The following is a 16,913-nucleotide window of genomic DNA, read 5'->3' as shown; positions in this document are numbered from 1 at the left end:
GAGAAAGAAACTCTGGACTATAGGAAACAAACTGCGGATTGTTGGAGGGGAGGTGGGAGGGGTAGGGCTTGCTTTATTTAACAGGTAACAACTGCACATGCCAGGAAGTTCCTTGCCCACGTAGACAGCGATGGAAGTTCTGCACGTGGGCTTGCCAGCATCCAAGCTTGCTTCCCCAAAGACCCTGGACCCCTCCTTAGTCCCCGCCGGTCCCCTGCTGGTCTACTCTTCGCGATGCATTCCTCGAAGCGTGGGGAGAGCGCCTCGAGGGCTCAGCCAAGCAAACGCAAACCCCCGCACAGTGCAAACAAGCGTCGGGACGGCGCAACCCGGGTCACGCTCGGTGAAAGCGGAGAGCCGGGCCCTTCCCGCCTGCGGCCCGCGGAGGGCGCCCTGAGCGCTGCGAAGCCGACGGTCCCGGGGTGGGGGTGGGGGTGGGGGCCGGGGAGAGCCGGGAGCGCGGAGGGCGCGGAGGGCGCGGGGGCGCGGGGGCGCGGCGGCCAGGCCGGCCGGGGGACGCGAGGACGGTCCCGGGCTCGGCGGCGAGGACCGTGCGGCGCGGACCTGCCGGAAACCGCGCGGGGAGGAGTGTCCGGAGCCGGCGCCGCCGAGCCCGCTGACATCAGCCGCGCTCCTCCCCTCGCCTCCCAACACCCTCAGCTCGCGGCCGGACCCTCCTCCTCCCACCACGTGTCCTCCCCGCTCCCTCCCGAGGGGCCGCGCGCACGGGAAGCCGGAGAGGCGGCAGGGATGGCGCTGTGACAGCCGGCTCGGAGCCCTCGGCGTCTCCCCCCGCGGCCCCGGCCGGCGCCCCGGCCGCTCGGTGAGTGCGCGGGCGGCGGGCGGCGGGCGGCGGGCGCGGGGCGGCGGGCGCGGGGTGGCGCGGCCCTTCCCGCGGCTCCGGGGCGTTCCGGCGCCGGCGGGGGCGGGGGCGCGGGGCTGGAGCCGCGGCGGGCGCCGCCGCCTTTGTTGCGGGCCCGCCCGGGTGGCGGGTGGCAGGCGGCGCCGGCTCCCGCCGCCCGGCAGGTGCGCGGGGCCGGGGAGGGGGCCCGGCGGCGAGGAGGGCCGCGCCGGGTGGGGGCCGGGGGCGGCGGGAGCGCTGCGGGCGCGGGGCCGCGGAGAAAGGGAAATGGGACAAGATGGCTGGAGAAACCCGAGCGCGCCCGGGGGCGCGGCGGCCGCAGGCGGGGCGCGGGGGCGCAGGGGCGCGGGGCCGCGGGGCCGGGGGCGGCGGGCGGCGGGTGGCGGGCGGCGGGCGGCGGCGGCCCTGGCAGCCGGCACCGCGCCGGGGGCACTGTCGCTGCGGGGCGCTGTCGCCGCCGCCGCCGCCGCCGCCGCCGCCGCCGCCGCCCCCGCCCCGCCTCGCGCGCCGGAGCGGGCGGGGCAGGCCGCGGCCAAGTTCGGGCCCGGGCTCCGGGGCTCCGAAGCCCGTCCCGCTCTTCCCCAGACCCGCCGCCTCCGCCCGTCCTTTTTGGAAATCTCGAGAAAAGCATACTTCGCGCCCTGCGGGGGTCTTTGCTTCCGAGGCCCGGGAGGACGCGGCGGCCCCCGAGACGCGCGCGCCCGCTCGCACCCAGGAACTGGCGGCGCCCCGAGAGGGCAGGAGCGCGGCCCTTTGTACTGGCCCGATGCTCGGCCGGGAGGGCGCCCGCGGCCCGAGGCGCTTCCCGGCGCGGGTGGGCCCCAGCCCTTGGCTGCGTCTCCGCGGGCGCTCGGGGCACGCCTCACTGGGTGTCCCTGAGGCTCCGGCTCGGAAAATCCCTGACGGCAGAGTGGCCCTGTTTCCTGAACCAGCTCCTGGACAGAATCTTTGACTTTGGAAAATCCGGGTGATGGGTGGGTGTTCCGGGCCTGCCAGCCTCCCAGTGCCTAACCGGGCTGTGGAGACAACCCCGTTGAGCAAGTGTCCGTCCCATCTGTATTCCAACACCTTCATCGGTAGGAAGCCAGCACCCCTTTCCTGCCACTTATTTCGTGTTTGGGTGGCACTGGCTGTGAGAAAGTTCTGGCTTGCAGTGCTCTTTAAAACCTCTTCCAGGAATGTTTACCCACCAGGCCTGTTCCGCTGCTGGGTCTCTACAGAACCAGTCTGGTCTCTTCCACAGGTAGCTTTTTAAATATTTGAAGACAGTCAGGTATGCTGTCTGCCTGCAGCCCCTCTTCTCGTAATTAAATACGTCACCTTCCAGCTTCCTAGTGCTTCTCCTGAATCTCTTCCTCCCCAGGCCTGACTCTGTTTCCTTCCCTTATTCCAGCCTGAAGAGTGCTCAAGGCTAAGAGGTTTGTGCAAGCTGCCCCCATCCTAGCCTTCGAAGAGTTTACACTCGTACCTGATTTTTCTCAACTGAATCTTGCTTGCAGAGATGGAGTCCACAGCCTACACTCTCAACTTGACCCTAAAAGAAGAAGAAGAGGAAGAAGAGATTCAGAGCCGGGAGCTGGAGGATGGCCCCACGGATATGCAGAAAGTCCGGATCTGCTCAGAGGGTGGATGGGTAAGTAAGAAGGTGTGAGGTCCACACAGCTCTGAGGAGAGAAGCAGGCCTGAGCCAGGCTTGTGTTAAGTCTCCTCCTCAGGCAGACATAGGAAGTAAAAATAGCCCAGCCCAGCCCGGTATGTTTGCATTCCTGAGAAAACAGTCCTGTGGCTTTAAAAGGCACTGTGAAGAATGGAGGAGCTGGTTATGGGAACAGTCTCCAGCCATGTAGCTTATCATCCTTCGGGGTGGAAATCCGAGAGGCAGAGAGAGCTTATCTCTCTGTCCTACCCCTGAATCCCCTACATCCTGCTCGGTGCCAGGCATGCTGCAGACACCAACTAAACGTTTTGCTGACCTATGTTAAAGAAAAAAATATTCTGACGTTTGTGAAGACGGTAAGAAAAATTCTGTTCAGGACTGTTGAGACAGGTGTCAGGACTGTTGCAGTAGAGGAGGGAGCTGGGGAGCTGGGGTCAACACTGAATACAGTGAGACGAGCGGGGATTTCTAACCAGAAAATCCGCCAGAGTGGAGGGGTCAGGGGACAGAAAATTACTAAGAGGCAACTTCAAGAATGGGGGGATTCTTGCTAAACTGACTTAATAAGATTCTTGCTAAAGGCAGGCTAGGTTGATCACATGTCAGGGGTGGGGGGAGACTCTTTCTAAAGTGACTTAGCAGGATTCTTACTAAGATTGGGCTGGGCTAGCTTAGGACAGGAGGGGCGCCCACATGGTAGCCTGGTGGAGAAGAGGGTTCAGACTAAAGTTGGGGAAGGAGAGAGTCTGCTGCTGCTTGAAGGGAACCATTTTAAATAAGACTTGGGGCGTTGAGCTGACATGAGGAGAGCTGCAGGAGGTGAGGACAATTGGTTCTGTGCGAACATCTCTTGTGTTAGCACACTCAGGAGAGCTGCACATCCAGCAGGCCTGAATTGAAGGGTTGGGGTGATGGGCAGCAGAGAATCTGGAACATACTCAAACAGAAAAGTTGATAGAAGCAGGGTAAATTCATGAACACGTAGACGCAACATTGTCCGTCCCGATCTTTGCCTGTCTGCTGTGGCCCACCAGGTTGCACCTGTGAGCACGAGCACTCTGGAAGCCTCACCCAAAGAAGTGGGCAGGGCTGCAGTGGGCTTGTGCCAGGGGCGCTTCAGGAAACACCGGGGTGGGTGGCTGGGGGGGGGGGTGTAATAGAGAATTATTGTTATAATTGCATATGATTATTCATAGTACATACTGGACACCCTGACATTTGGGCATGAATGGTGAAAATCTTAAACATGCAACAAATTGACATTTCTTTTCTCTGCTTAGTTCTATGTGTGAACATTATCAGTATCCGTTATATTCTTTGTTTCCAATAGGAGATGTGTATTCATAGAATCCTGGTACTCCCAAATGTCCCGCCTAGCTCCCCTCCCACACAAAGGAATTGGGGAGCAGAGGAGTTATCTACTTTGCCCCAAGGATACGCATGCACACTGACATTTGTTCTTAAAAATGCCTGTTGAGCTGGACTCTTAAGAGTGGTGCATTTTGTTATATGTTATACCTCAATTTAAAAAAAGAAAAAATAATAATACACTACCAGCCCCTGGGCTTGCAGCCTGGCTCTGTAGGCTGCACTGCCCTTGTCTTTTTGTGTTCTCTGCCCATCCCATCCTTCTCCCTGGCCTGATCCCTTGCAGCTGGGGAGACGTTGGAAGACAGGAGTCTGTCCCATGTAGCATGGAGCAAGACTTCCAGGCATTAGAGACCTTGGGCTTTAAGGCTAAATTGGCTATCCCAGAACATCTTGATAGCATGGAAAACCTTAGAAAATGAGTACAGGGAAGGTGGACATTGAAGTATGGCAGGACAGCGAGAAGAGATCAAGGTGAAGACCATGCTTGGCTGAGAAAGGAGGCGGGGGACTGGCTTTTGGGGCCTCCAGGCCATCTGTAGTTACTGAGCACAGTGGTGATGTTCTTAAGACAAGATCTCTAGTCTCCTGCAGTTGCCACTCTTGTGAGGAAGGTAGGGAAGTGAATGCAATTCATAGTACGGTATTCAGAGTGCAGTGGGGGAAGTTGGCTCAGGTGTGGGGTCTCATTCAGACTGGAGAACTCAAGAGGCTCTTGGCAGAAGGGAAGCATGGACCTACCTAGTCTTGACCAGTAGGCAGGTTGACTCCCAGGCCCATCCCCTCCTGGGGACACTTGGCAATATCTGGAGACATTTTTGGCTCTCATGATTTGGATAGGGGTTGGGGAGTGGAAGATCCTACTAGGCCTCTCCTGGGGAGAGGCCAGGGACACTGCTAATCCATCTATAGTACCCAGGACAGCCCCCACCACAAAGAGTTATCTGGCTCAAAATGTCATTCATGCCAAGGTTGAAAAACCCTTCTTTAGGACATTACGCTAGGGGAAGAAAAGAAATGAATCTGTTCCTTAAATAGATATTTTGGTTGTAGAGAATTGTGTTAGGGTGATCAATAAAAGTCCTTCCAACATAAGAACCTTGCTACGTATCGGAATAATATTCCATAGGAGAGTTGGAGTAGAAATAGAGTTTCAAGTAGAGAAAAGGAAAAACACGCCTTGAACTGAATCTTACGAGTGGCACTGGCCAGGGGGAGGGACAGGGCCTGCACTCCAGACTCGCAGAAAGCATACGCAAAAGCATCGGAGAGGAAAGCTGTGTGCAGTTAGGAGCAGCCCCCGTAGCTAAGTGGCCTGCTGAAAAAGCATGGGCTTTGGAAATCAGACTCTCTAACTCTGACTGCAGGCAAGTTACTTAGCAGCTGTTTCCTCACTCATAATAGATAGTGGGTAGTGATGCTCATATCTTAATATTATTTAAAGGATTCAATAAGATAATTTAAAGGGTTCAACAAGGTAATCTATTTAAGCATGTAAGAAGGAGCGCCCTGCCCGGTGTCTGACATCCAGCAGGCACCATCTTGGTGCACTGGTAACAACCCCTTGCCCTGAGATCCCTGCCACCTTCATTGGGTAGTTAGGCCACTTCATCAGTGAGGCTGTACAGTGTTACCCTTGGAGATGAGCATTAGAACGCCAGCTTGCCAGCAGAGCAAGGCAGTACACAGCTAGAGGCAGGAGTACCTATCTGATGTGTCCTGGATCTTCTGAGGAAAGTGAAGGGGAGGGGGCCAAGAAAGGTATCTGGGGATTGAACACAGGCTGCCTGACTTCTGAGTGTGGCCCAGGGCTGGCCCTGTTTACCTTCTGCTGTGCTTAGCCAGATGAAAAGCCTCTGTGGAGAGAGGAGAGGCATGCACCACAGGGCCTGGCTGAAGGCTTGCTCAATTCTCACAGAGGGTTGCTGTGAGGGGAATTTCTAAGCCACTGTACTGTGTGTCTCCAGAGCATAATGTGGGCTTGTTTGAAGATCCTCTGTGGATCAGACATAAGTGTATGAGGAGACGAATCTGGCCCCAGCCAGCCTCTAGCCACTTTCTCACAACATCAGGGCTCCTGGTGTTTTTACCAGGCCAAGGATGTGTTACCTTTCTGAGTATCGATAGCCCCTCTGAAATGACAGACATGGCTAGTCCTGTGTCCCATTTTATCAGCAAAGGGAAAGGGACTATAAATAGGTCTGGCCTAGATCTGGAATTTCCTAGGGAGAGAAAAGGCCAGAGGGAGGGTTGTTCAAAAGTCTGGGAAGTGGGCAGGGGTGGGGTAGAGAATCCCTGGCTGCCTGGCTTTCCAGATTGATGAAGCCTGTGGAAGGCCTAGAGATCCATCTACTTTTACCTCCTAGTGTCTCACACATACTCCAAAGGGGAGGCTTACTTCTGTGACAGATAAAATTTAATGATCATTTGAAACCATTCTAAGTGGAATAAGGGAAGGGAAATTCGGATATTGTTTGCTTAAATCAAAAGGACATTTTTAAGTGATTACTGTCTATGAGAAGTGTGTTAGGCTGAGGGAAATGGAATAACCATAGGTTTTGCATTCAGTGAGCTTGTACTGCAGAAGAAGAAGCTGACAAGGAAACCAAAAGAATACTGCGTTGTGATAAGTGCCACCGTAGTGTTGAGCCCAGGTATCATGGGAACGTGTAGGTGGGCACACAGCCCAGGTCAGGGTGGACTTCCCAGGGAGCAGGACATCTAGGCTAAGTCTTGGAAGATGGGTGGGACGGTGGGTGTGTGGGTGTTAGCTGGATCAAGAATGAGGAGGAGCTCTGAGGCAGTGGGAGAGCAATGTGCAGGGACGTGAAAGGTCAAAGAGTAGGCATGGAGTATAGCTGTGCATGGAGGTGGGGGAGAGGGGGCGGCTGGTCATCAGGGAGGACAGTTTACTTTGTAGGGGCTGGAGCCTTGAACCCAGAGAGTGCCAGGTCCAAATCTCCACCCTGCCATTTATTGGCCGTGTGACTTTGACCAGCAGCAAGGCCTCTCCGAGCCCATTTCCTTCTTGATTAAATGGGGTTGTTGGAAAAAACAGATAAAGTAGTTACAGGGGCCTTTCCCTAAGAAGTGCTCCCTGCATATAGGGTGCTGAGAGTGGGAAGGGAGGATGTGGACTTTGGGAATAAGGGGAAATGCCAGTATGTCATACCAGTCACATGACTGATGGCTGGACACCTGAAGAAGCTACAGACAGTGCAGACATGAATTTTCTAAGCTGATGAAAACTGGGTTCATCATCACCCAGGCTCTGGATTCAGCCTTGGAGAATAGCTTTGAAAGCAGTAATGCAAAGAAACCAGCCCAAAACCCTGGCCCAATGATCTCCGATCACTGAATATGATGAACTTTGAGGCTTTTTAGTGACTGAAAGAAACATCATGGTTAAAAAAAAAAAAAAGACATGTAGTTGGATGAGCAAGAGGAGGTTGGTGTGGGTGGCCTAGCTGCCAGCGCCCCCTCCCACAGTGCCCCCTCCCACAGTGCTGGGGGAGGGGGGACAGTGGGGAGAGCTTTGGAGCTGCCTTCTCTGCCCTTAGGGCTTTCTGCAGAAGGTCTAGGCATGAAAGCAAACTAGTTTGCTCTGGTGTCTCATTACATAAATTTAAGCTCTAATTAGCTCTCCTCTCAGATCGTAGGTTGGAAAAGGCCAAATGAGGCCCCCTCTCTCACTGGTTCCTCCCCGGGCTTTGGGTTCTGAGTCAAACGCTAAGGCTGGTGCCCCTGGAAAAGGAAACAGTACCCAGGACCCCCGCCTGCCCCCACTGGGCTAGGGATCTGCAGATGAGAGAAGGCAGGGGACAGGTTGTCTTGATGGGGGAACTGCCCCAGGGTGTCTGCTTGGGTGTGGGTGCTCCCGGCTCCAGAGTGGGGGGGCTAAGCCAAGACCAGCTGTCCCCGCAGTGGATGTCCCCGCCTGGTGACCTGGTGATCTGTGCTGGGGAGTTTTTCTCCTCGGGGTGCTGCTCTGCCTGTCTGTGGGCCAAGGCAGTGATGGGTACTCAGCAGGGCAGGCAGGGCCTGTGCTATGTCCTAGGGTGCCTCTAGGAGCCGTGGTGAATGTGATGGAGCATGTCGAGGCCCCTCCCTTCTAGGATGAAAGGGTGTGAGTCTGTGTCTGCGTGTGCCTGTTAGTCGTTGAGAAAGGCCTGTTCGCTATTTCAGGTGCCCGCCCTATTCGATGAGGTGGCCATATATTTTTCCGACGAGGAGTGGGAAGTTTTGACGGAGCAACAAAAGGCCCTCTACCGGGAAGTCATGAGGATGAATTATGAAACTGTCCTGTCCCTGGGTAAAGCTTTGTTTTCCTTTGTCTCCTGGAAGCCCTGAGCCCAGAGAATTGTTTCCATGTCTCTTCTCTGGTGTCCAACATCCCTTTCTCCTGAACTTGGATTCTGTCCCCTTGATGCCTGTGCCCATTTAATTTCCTGTTTTTGATTTAGGCAGGATATAAATATTGTGTCCTCCTACTCAGCAACTTGTGCCAGCTCTCTGAACCATCCTCATTCGACCCAGGTGTTCACATAGAGTCATAACCTGGGGCATCTGGGTGGCTCAGTCGGTTAAGGGTCCGCCTCTTGATTTCATCTCAGGTCATGAGATCAGGGTCGTGAGATCAGAGCCCTGCATCGGGCTCTGTGTGGTGTCTGCTTAAAACTTTCTCTCCCTCTCCCTCTGCCCCCTACCCACCACATGCTCGTGCACACATTCTCTCTCTCTCAAATAAATAAATAAATCTTAGAAAAAAAAAAAAAAAGACATAACCTAAGAAATGTCACCACAAGTCTGGGCCTGTGTTCCATATATTCCTTAGGAAGCCTCATTCTTGCCCTGTCCAGCTTCAGTTGCGTGGGAACATACCACCAGAGAATCCTGGTTCCCCTCCCAGCGTTGGTAATCTACATAGTTAGAGTGTAACCAGTTGGAAGCATTTCCTGAGTTGCTCATACATGTACCAGAATGTCACTGGATCCACCAAGTCCCTGCTAAATGCAGCTCTTTTTTTGTTGTTGCTAGTACCAGCCCTCCTTAGCAAAGATCCGTAAATTCCCTTGGACAGAATAACTTCCTATTATATTTTTTCTTTAAGTACCCCTGAGCCCTTTCCCCCGTCTTTTGTGTATCTCCACATTGAGAATAGCATGTGCATGGGAGGGTATTTCGTAAATATTATAAAGTACTACTTTTGGCAGTGTTTCAAGACAGTAACACACAGCTGTTACCTGTTTTATTTCCTATAAACAGAATTCCCATTCCCTAAGCCAGACATGATCACTCGATTGGAAGGGGACGAGGAGTCTCAGAATTCTGATGAATGGCAGCTCCATGGAGGAACCTTTGCAGGTACTACAATTAAACCACTCCAGCATCCATCCAATAGGGGAGCATCGTGAGGCTGGATTTTCCATATACGTTGTGTGGCGTATTTAACAGTAAGGCAGGGTTGTGAGGCAGAAAGATCATGGGCTTTGGAGTTTCAAAATCTTTCCAGTGCTGTGTGACTTTAGGCCATTTCATTCACCTCTCTGAGCCTCCATTTCTTCCTCTGTCAGCTGTGGGTGATATGTCTCAATGTGCAGTGTTGTATGTGCATGCAGCATACTGAAGCTTGTATGGCATCTGGTCCAGCGCACATCCCAGGGGAAGGAGGCCACCTCAGCAGTACACCAAGTACCTCTGAAAGCCAAGGAAAATCACATGACGAAGCATGTGGCCAGCAAGAGCAAATGTAGTACATATGTGAGCAAATATATCTGAGAAGCACGTGGTCCTTTATCAGGCATCATAGTTAGGGCAACAGTTGGATAAATACAACTTTTAAGCAGCCACTGTTTTTTTTTTTTTAAATTTATGATAGTCACACAGAGAGAGAGAGAGAGGCAGAGACACAGGCAGAGAGAGAAGCAGGCTCCATGCACCGGGAGCCCGACGTGGGATTCGATCCCGGGTCTCCAGGATCGCGCCCTGGGCCAAAGGCAGGCGCCAAACCGCTGCGCCACCCAGGAATCCCGAGCAGCCACTGGTTTTATTCACCTCTATAGCTAAGAGTTTAAAATGCCACATTTCATTGATTCTAAGACGTGCTTCCCCCCCCACCCCATCTTGTTAACATCTCTGATGTTTAAATTTAACATCTGTTAAATTAAGAATGCCTCTTAGAATTAATGGCATTTTTTCCCTTTTTTAATGGTATATCTTAAAACTGATGGCATCTTAGTTTTGGTGAGATAGGATAATTTCTCCAAGTCCTATTCAGTTTCTGTGACCACCTTCTAAATACATGTATACAATGAAACCCAGTTCTGACATTAGTAGAAGGAACTAGTTTTCTGCCTTAAAAGCTTAGCTGTGCTAAGTATGGTTTTGCCATAGATTTTTTTGGTTTAAGGAATGTGATGCAGGCCATGATGCATCTAAATTCTGGACTCTTATATGGTAGTATGGGTTTTATTTGACTTCTCCCCCACATAAAAATATTTTGACCCAAACATGGCCCACAGAACAACCATGTGATCCAGGTTTTACCTGTGTTCAGTTCCCCACTCTGGCACTTTCTAGCTCACCTACCTGGATTTATCACTTCACTTCTGTAGCTTCATCTGCAAAGCAGGAGTAATGATGATATATAGGTATTATTGGAATTGGATGTAGCAGTCTGTAAGAATTGGCATGTGAGTAAGGACTTAGGAAATGCTACCTGTTATTAAAGTTACTGCTTTGGGTAAACTTCAGATTAAGATATTCTTAGTATTTCAACCCAAAAAATCAGGGAACTGGCCAGAAACTATTATAAGTACTGTCATTATCTTTGCCCCTCCCCGTTTGTCTCCCAGAAAATGAAGAGTCTGATGTCAAGCCCCCAGACTGGGCCGGCCAGATGCATGCCACCGCACAGTTTGCTCAGCCCCAGCACCTAGACGGGTTTGGCCTCCGCCTGCCTCGAGACCTCACGGATCTGCCTGAGTGGAGTGAGGGGTACCCCTTCTACATGGCCATGGGCTTCCCGGGGTATGACCTCTCGGCAGACGAGATTGCCGGGAAGCTCCAGTTCAGCAGGGGCATGCGGCGCAGTTACGACGCAGGATTCAAGTTAATGGTGGTGGAGTATGCCGAGAGCACCAACAACTGCCAGGCGGCCAAGCAGTTTGGAGTGCTGGAAAAGAATGTTCGAGACTGGCGCAAAGTGAAGCCGCAGCTCCAGAATGCCCATGCCATGCGGCGGGCCTTCCGCGGTCCCAAAAACGGTCGCTTCGCCCTGGTGGACCAGCGTGTGGCCGAGTATGTCAGGTACATGCAGGCCAAAGGGGACCCGATCACCAGGGAGGCGATGCAGCTGAAAGCTCTCGAGATAGCCCAAGAAATGAACATTCCGGAGAAGGGGTTCAAGGCTAGCTTGGGCTGGTGTCGAAGAATGATGCGAAGGTATGACTTGTCCCTGAGGCATAAAGTGCCTGTGCCCCAGCAGCTGCCCGAAGACCTGACTGAGAAGCTTGTCACATACCAGCGGAGTGTCCTGGCGCTGCGCAGGGCGCACGACTACCAGGTGGCTCAGATGGGCAATGCCGACGAGACGCCCATTTGTCTAGAGGTGCCATCGCGGGTGACTGTGGACAACCAGGGCGAAAAGCCTGTCTTGGTCAAGACGCCCGGCAGGGAGAAACTAAAAATCACAGCGATGCTCGGTGTCTTGGCAGATGGGAGGAAGCTGCCTCCATACATCATTTTGAGGGGCACGTACATCCCCCCCGGGAAGTTCCCTAGTGGGATGGAAATCCGCTGCCACCGGTACGGGTGGATGACAGAGGACTTGATGCAGGACTGGTTGGAGGTAGTGTGGCGGCGGAGGACGGGTGCGGCACCCAAGCAGCGTGGGATGCTGATCCTGAACGGCTTCCGTGGCCACGCCACTGATTCTGTGAAGAGCTCCATGGAGAGCATGAACACCGACATGGTTATCATCCCTGGGGGCCTGACCTCACAGCTGCAGGTGTTGGATGTAGTGGTTTACAAGCCACTAAATGACAGCGTCCGGGCCCAGTACTCCAACTGGCTTCTGGCAGGGAACCTGGCACTGAGCCCCACTGGCAACGCCAAGAAGCCGCCCCTGGGGCTCTTCCTCGAGTGGGTCATGGTGGCGTGGAATAGCATCTCCAGTGAATCCATCGTCCAGGGGTTCAAGAAGTGCCACATCTCCAGCAATTTGGAAGATGAAGATGACGTCCTGTGGGAGATTGAGAGTGAGCTTCCAGGAGGAGGGGAGGCGCCCAAAGAATGCGATACAGAGAGTGCGCCGGAGGGCAACTGACAGCCGACGGGAGAGCTAAGGTAACCAGGCAGCCATCGGCACATACCTGGCGCCCGCGCTGACGGCCCAGTTTGTGGTCCACAGATACCCTTCCTCTTGCCATTACTTTCTTGTGCTTCCAAGAACTGTCAAGCCTATGGTATAGTACCCTACGTAACAGGCCAGCAGCCTCTCCTTTATGTCAGTCTTGTGTTGCATGGCTTACTCTGTGGGTGTTTTGCTCTGAGGCCCGGACCTGGGAGCACTTGTATAGTACATAACATGAGCCAAGAGTTACCCGAACATTTCATCTGAGAGCCATCGTGCTCAAAGAAATGATTTGGGCCTGAAAGAGCATAGTTAGCAAGAGGTTTTGCCAAAAAGCCGACTGGCCTGTAGGACCATGATGTAGGGAGAACACCCTGGTGTAGGGGAGAGCACTGTGTGCTGTGAGCCTCACCTCCGTGCTTGAGTAGTCTGCAGAAACCCACGGGGGTGTGAAAACGGTAGCTTAGACTTGCTTTTCCCATGAAGTTCAAAAGTGTTTTTAAAACATCTCTTAATCTCATCATGACCTTCACATGGATGGAATGAGCAATTGCAGTAATTTCTTATAGCCCACTGATGTCTGAAGGGAGATATTTCTAATTTGAATCTTTGCACCAAAAAAAGAAAAGAAAACAGGGCACATATCTGGGACTACAGTGAATAAAGTCCAAGGCCTGGAATTTTCAGAATTGAATATAGAAGGGGAGCAGCTTTAAGAGGAATCGGGGAGTGCAGATGAACACACCACTGGTGGAGGCAAGTCTACACCACACACACACACACACACACCTTGAGATGAGAGCGCGGCCAACCAGGTACACTGAGGGAACATGTGGAAAGAACATACAATTCATTTTACCCTCTTGCTCTTGTCTCCCTGATGGTCAATTTATTTCCCTAGACACACAGTATTTAATATGAAGGGTCATTCCTTTTTCTACAGAGGACCCAAAACTACCTTGACATGTCTTTTGTGGCGTAACTCCACGGTTCCATCCTACTTGCTGTTTTCTTCAAGGGAAGTGCTAACTCAAATCTTTCATCCCACTCCTTGCTGTATAAGTGCAAGAGTGACTTCCGTCTCTGTCCCTGCCCTCAGATCGAATCGTATGCATACTACTGAACCCCACTGTGATTCTGAGACCCCTAGATACTGTCTCCACTGGGAGTTCTGTCAGTCCTCCAGCAGGGTGTTCTTACTGTTCCATTCACATCACCGAAACTGCTTTCTCCCCCCTCACGTCCCTTCCCTCTCTCTTCATGAATTCAGCCTCCTTTTCTGCTAACCAACCTCCGCTGGATATCAAACTTTGAGTTATAGTGAATTTTTAATTCGTTTCTCATTTTACTTTTCTGCGCCCCCTTCCTTGTTAGATAACATTTTTTTCTTTTCTAAGCTCTTTACTACCAAAAGAGGAGAGGGAAGAGACAGGGCTAGGCTGCAGCTGCGAAGGTAGGCATGTACGTCCAATACCAAATGTGACCTTTTGCCCATCATGACCACTTCTCTCTACAGCTGCCCTTTTGTGAGCTGAAGAAGTGATAGAAGTAGGGATTCTCAGGAAGCAGGAGTTTTAGGAGGGGATAGACGGCCATAAAACTGCCTCTACTCATGTCTTTGGAAGTCTGACTAATGGAATAATTGTGTTTGTTAAAATGTATACGATTTCTAAAATCCAAAATCCAAGGGTTAATTCATACTTCGGTTCTCTCTGTTTTCCAGCAAATGGAACTATTTGAAACAGGTGAGGAGGAAAATCCTCAAGAAGATTCCTCAAAGTGTGGATGCACAGGGAGCAGCAAAAGGCCACAGGGCTCGGAACAAGCCCGTCTGGACAGCAGCCTGTGTACCCCATCCTGCGATACAGCCTAACCCCGCCCCACATCCACAAGGTGTCAGAAAAGGTGTCTTGGACCCTCGATTTCAGCAGAGACATGATTAGGGAAGAAACTGCTTCTGCCCCATTTTTTGTTTAGAGATTAATCCATGTGTCCACTAAAAAACCCTGTAAATATGAATGAACAAAGGTATTTCCTGGAGAAGAGACCATTTGTTCAATACCAACAAGAGACTCATGGGCCCAACTCCACTGGTGTCCTTTCTGTGGAGCAAACCTCAAGTAAATGATTTCTTTTGCCTTTAAAAATGCTTCCAAGAGTAGAACCTGTCCCCACACAGGTTAAAACTACAGAAAAGGCTTTATGGAAATGAGTCTTTTATGTATACCTGCTACTTATACATTTCCTCTTTTGGAAAAATGAAAATACTAATGATAGCAAACTTCAGACATACTGGCCTGGTGCCAGCAGATGGCTTTTCTACAGACAAATTAGGTTAGTGTGGAAGATACAGGTTAAAATAAACTGTGCTGTTTTATTTATCTTCCTAATCTGGTCGGCAGCTAGAATTTTTTAGGGTCTTCTTTAATGGCTCTGTTTGTCATTATACTTAATGATAGGGCAGCATTTAGTACACAAGCTCTTCTGTTTCTCAGGCTGCCTGCAGAAGAAGTCACCATAAATTATCTGCTGTCTACATGGTACAAGGCTCATTGACTCATCTGATACTTGTTTTGTTCATTTCTTTAATATTTTTATCACAAGGGTATGAGAGGACATGGGCCTTTTAGCCACAAGCTGTTTCAGTACTTTAAATCTCTACCCTGCAGGAATAGATGGGAGGTCTTTGAATTTTTACATTATAGACATTTGCATTCCCACAGAAGTTGTCATGAGAACATTCCTTCTAAGCTTATCTGTGCTACAAAAAATATGCCAGGACCTTATAGACAAAGCCACTGCTAGAAATGTCATTCCAATGTCAGATCTGAGTAACAGTAACCACTTTTCCTTGTAGACTCAGCTCATTTATAGATCATACTGTTCTTGGCATCTTGAAACACCTATTTCTACTCAGGTACTCATTTTCCTATTAGTGATTCACCTTACTCATTTTTTTAAAACCAGTTTTCCTCCAAGGGAGTTGTGGGGATGGGGGAGATAATTTCACTTAGTTTCTGGTATCTGAATAACTTTCAGTGTTTGAATTGTCTCCCCATTTGCTTTTCACCAACACATTTGTGTTACCACAAATGGCATCCAAATCCCGCTACTTTGCATTCCAGAAGTTTCCATCCCCTCCACTTCCACTTAATTTCTCCTCCACTGTCCTGGTTCCTGGCCCTTCCTCTTATGTCCTGTTTTACTTGCTTTGGGAGCTTAATTGATTTTATGAGACCTAATTTTGGGTTCCTGCACTGGAGCCATAGTTTTCTTACGGAAAAGAGTAGAAAATGGGCTCAAGTCCTGTTTCATTCCACCAACACCTTCTTGAGTCTCATCATCAGCTGATAGATGATGCCTTACAGGTTGCATAGCACTGGAACTTTCCTAGAGTAATGGCTCTACTGTCAGGGTTTTTCTGGGCTCATTCTTCCAGACTTAATTATGATCTATGCTTAACAGAGTCCCAGTACAACTATTTTGCAGAATGGCTATTACCCTAGAATTACTATAGCACATATTGAGACATAGTTGTACTCCCCAGTAGATAGAAATTGACCCCAACAATAAACTTTGATAATAAAGACAATAGGCTATGGTGGTTTTATTTATTTACCTGCTAGCATTGTGAAAGGTCACACTTCAAACGATCATTTACGCTTTATTCTCCATTCAGTTTGGGGTATGTTTGTGTATGTAATATTCCTGGGATGGCAACATAAATGCTGGTGTCTGAAGACAAAGGAAAATGGTGTATATGGTTTCAAACTGAATTAAAAGTCAGGCAGGAGGTGTTGGGATACCTGGCATGAATAGCTTTTTTCCTCAGTCACATCTCAGATGCTCTCAGGGATGGCACGTTACCAAATCACATGGAGTAAATCCATAAAGGGATATTAATCTTAGTGAAGGCATGCTAGGAAGTTGATGAACAGAGAAGAAAACTCAGTATCCTGTTTTCATAAATTTCTTGAAAAAATGAAAGCATGAAGAACCTACATCCCTTTTCATGGTGTGCTTTAAATCAAATTAGTCCTGATGATCTACCATACCCACAGATTCAATGAAATTAGTAGTCTACTATCTAAGAACAATCCAGACATTTTTCCTTTTTTTAAGCCATCAGAATCCAGCGCTGAACCAATCTGTTGGCCACAGCACCTAAGTCTGACTCCTAAAATCAAGCTTCCTTACCCTTATTCTGCATCCTGGAGGCATTTTGGCAGGAGCCAAAATATGATGGAACACGGGCATTTATCTAATGGTCAAACAGTAATCCTTTAGAAGTTAATTGTGAGGTGCAGTCAGAAACATCCAGATCGCTTCAGGCAATGGTGGCGGGGGCAGGGTGGGTAGTGTCTGAGGAACCTGTACTTGGTCCCAGCAGGGGGTGATCAAGGCAATGAGAATGTGTGCAAATCCAGCACGGGATGCCTGGTATAAAGTAAGGTGGGCCTTATCCAACCTGGTTTACATAGTGACACACCTGTAGCTAAAAGGCCATTACACTCCTGCAGGAAAAATAAGCTTTATTCTAATTTTGAAATTACCTAGTTTCTAACAGCTTTTTCCTCACTGGGAGTTACTTTTCTAAATGCTTGGTAATAAGCAGTCACGATTTCACTCTGGATCCCACAGTTGGCAACAGTTGGGAGTTGGAACCAACCTTC

General features: G+C 50.6%; 1 protein-coding gene across 2 annotated transcripts; it reads left to right on the top strand.

Annotated features, from left to right (window-relative positions):
- Positions 1-591: 591 nt before the first annotated feature.
- POGK (pogo transposable element derived with KRAB domain) lies at positions 592-15,832 on the top strand. Of its 2 annotated transcripts, none has more exons than XM_055324344.1 (6): positions 592-823; positions 2,362-2,495; positions 8,073-8,199; positions 9,153-9,251; positions 10,742-12,233; positions 13,964-15,832. In XM_055324344.1, exons 2-5 carry the CDS (start codon positions 2,364-2,366, stop codon positions 12,211-12,213), a joined length of 1,830 nt encoding a protein of 609 aa, XP_055180319.1. In that variant the 5' UTR covers positions 592-823; positions 2,362-2,363; the 3' UTR covers positions 12,214-12,233; positions 13,964-15,832. The 2 variants fall into 2 exon arrangements, with proteins under 2 accessions (XP_055180319.1, XP_055180318.1); XM_055324343.1 differs by lacking the exon at positions 592-823 and adding an exon at positions 1,753-1,938.
- Positions 15,833-16,913: the final 1,081 nt, after the last annotated feature.

Source organism: Nyctereutes procyonoides, unplaced genomic scaffold, assembly GCF_905146905.1.
Source record: "Nyctereutes procyonoides isolate TBG_1078 unplaced genomic scaffold, NYPRO_anot_genome, whole genome shotgun sequence".
Lineage (NCBI taxonomy): Eukaryota > Metazoa > Chordata > Mammalia > Carnivora > Canidae > Nyctereutes > Nyctereutes procyonoides.
This window is presented reverse-complemented; position numbering and strand designations above follow the sequence as displayed.

Excerpts from the sequence above, each read along its gene's own strand:
- POGK (XM_055324343.1), top strand. The coding sequence starts at position 1,833 with ATGGGTGGGTGTTCCGGGCCTGCCAGCCTCCCAGTGCCTAACCGGGCT. Across the intron at positions 1,939-2,361 it reads GTATTCCAACACCTTCATCG|AGATGGAGTCCACAGCCTAC; the intron begins GTAGGAAGCCAG and ends TCTTGCTTGCAG. Across the intron at positions 2,496-8,072 it reads TCTGCTCAGAGGGTGGATGG|GTGCCCGCCCTATTCGATGA; the intron begins GTAAGTAAGAAG and ends TCGCTATTTCAG.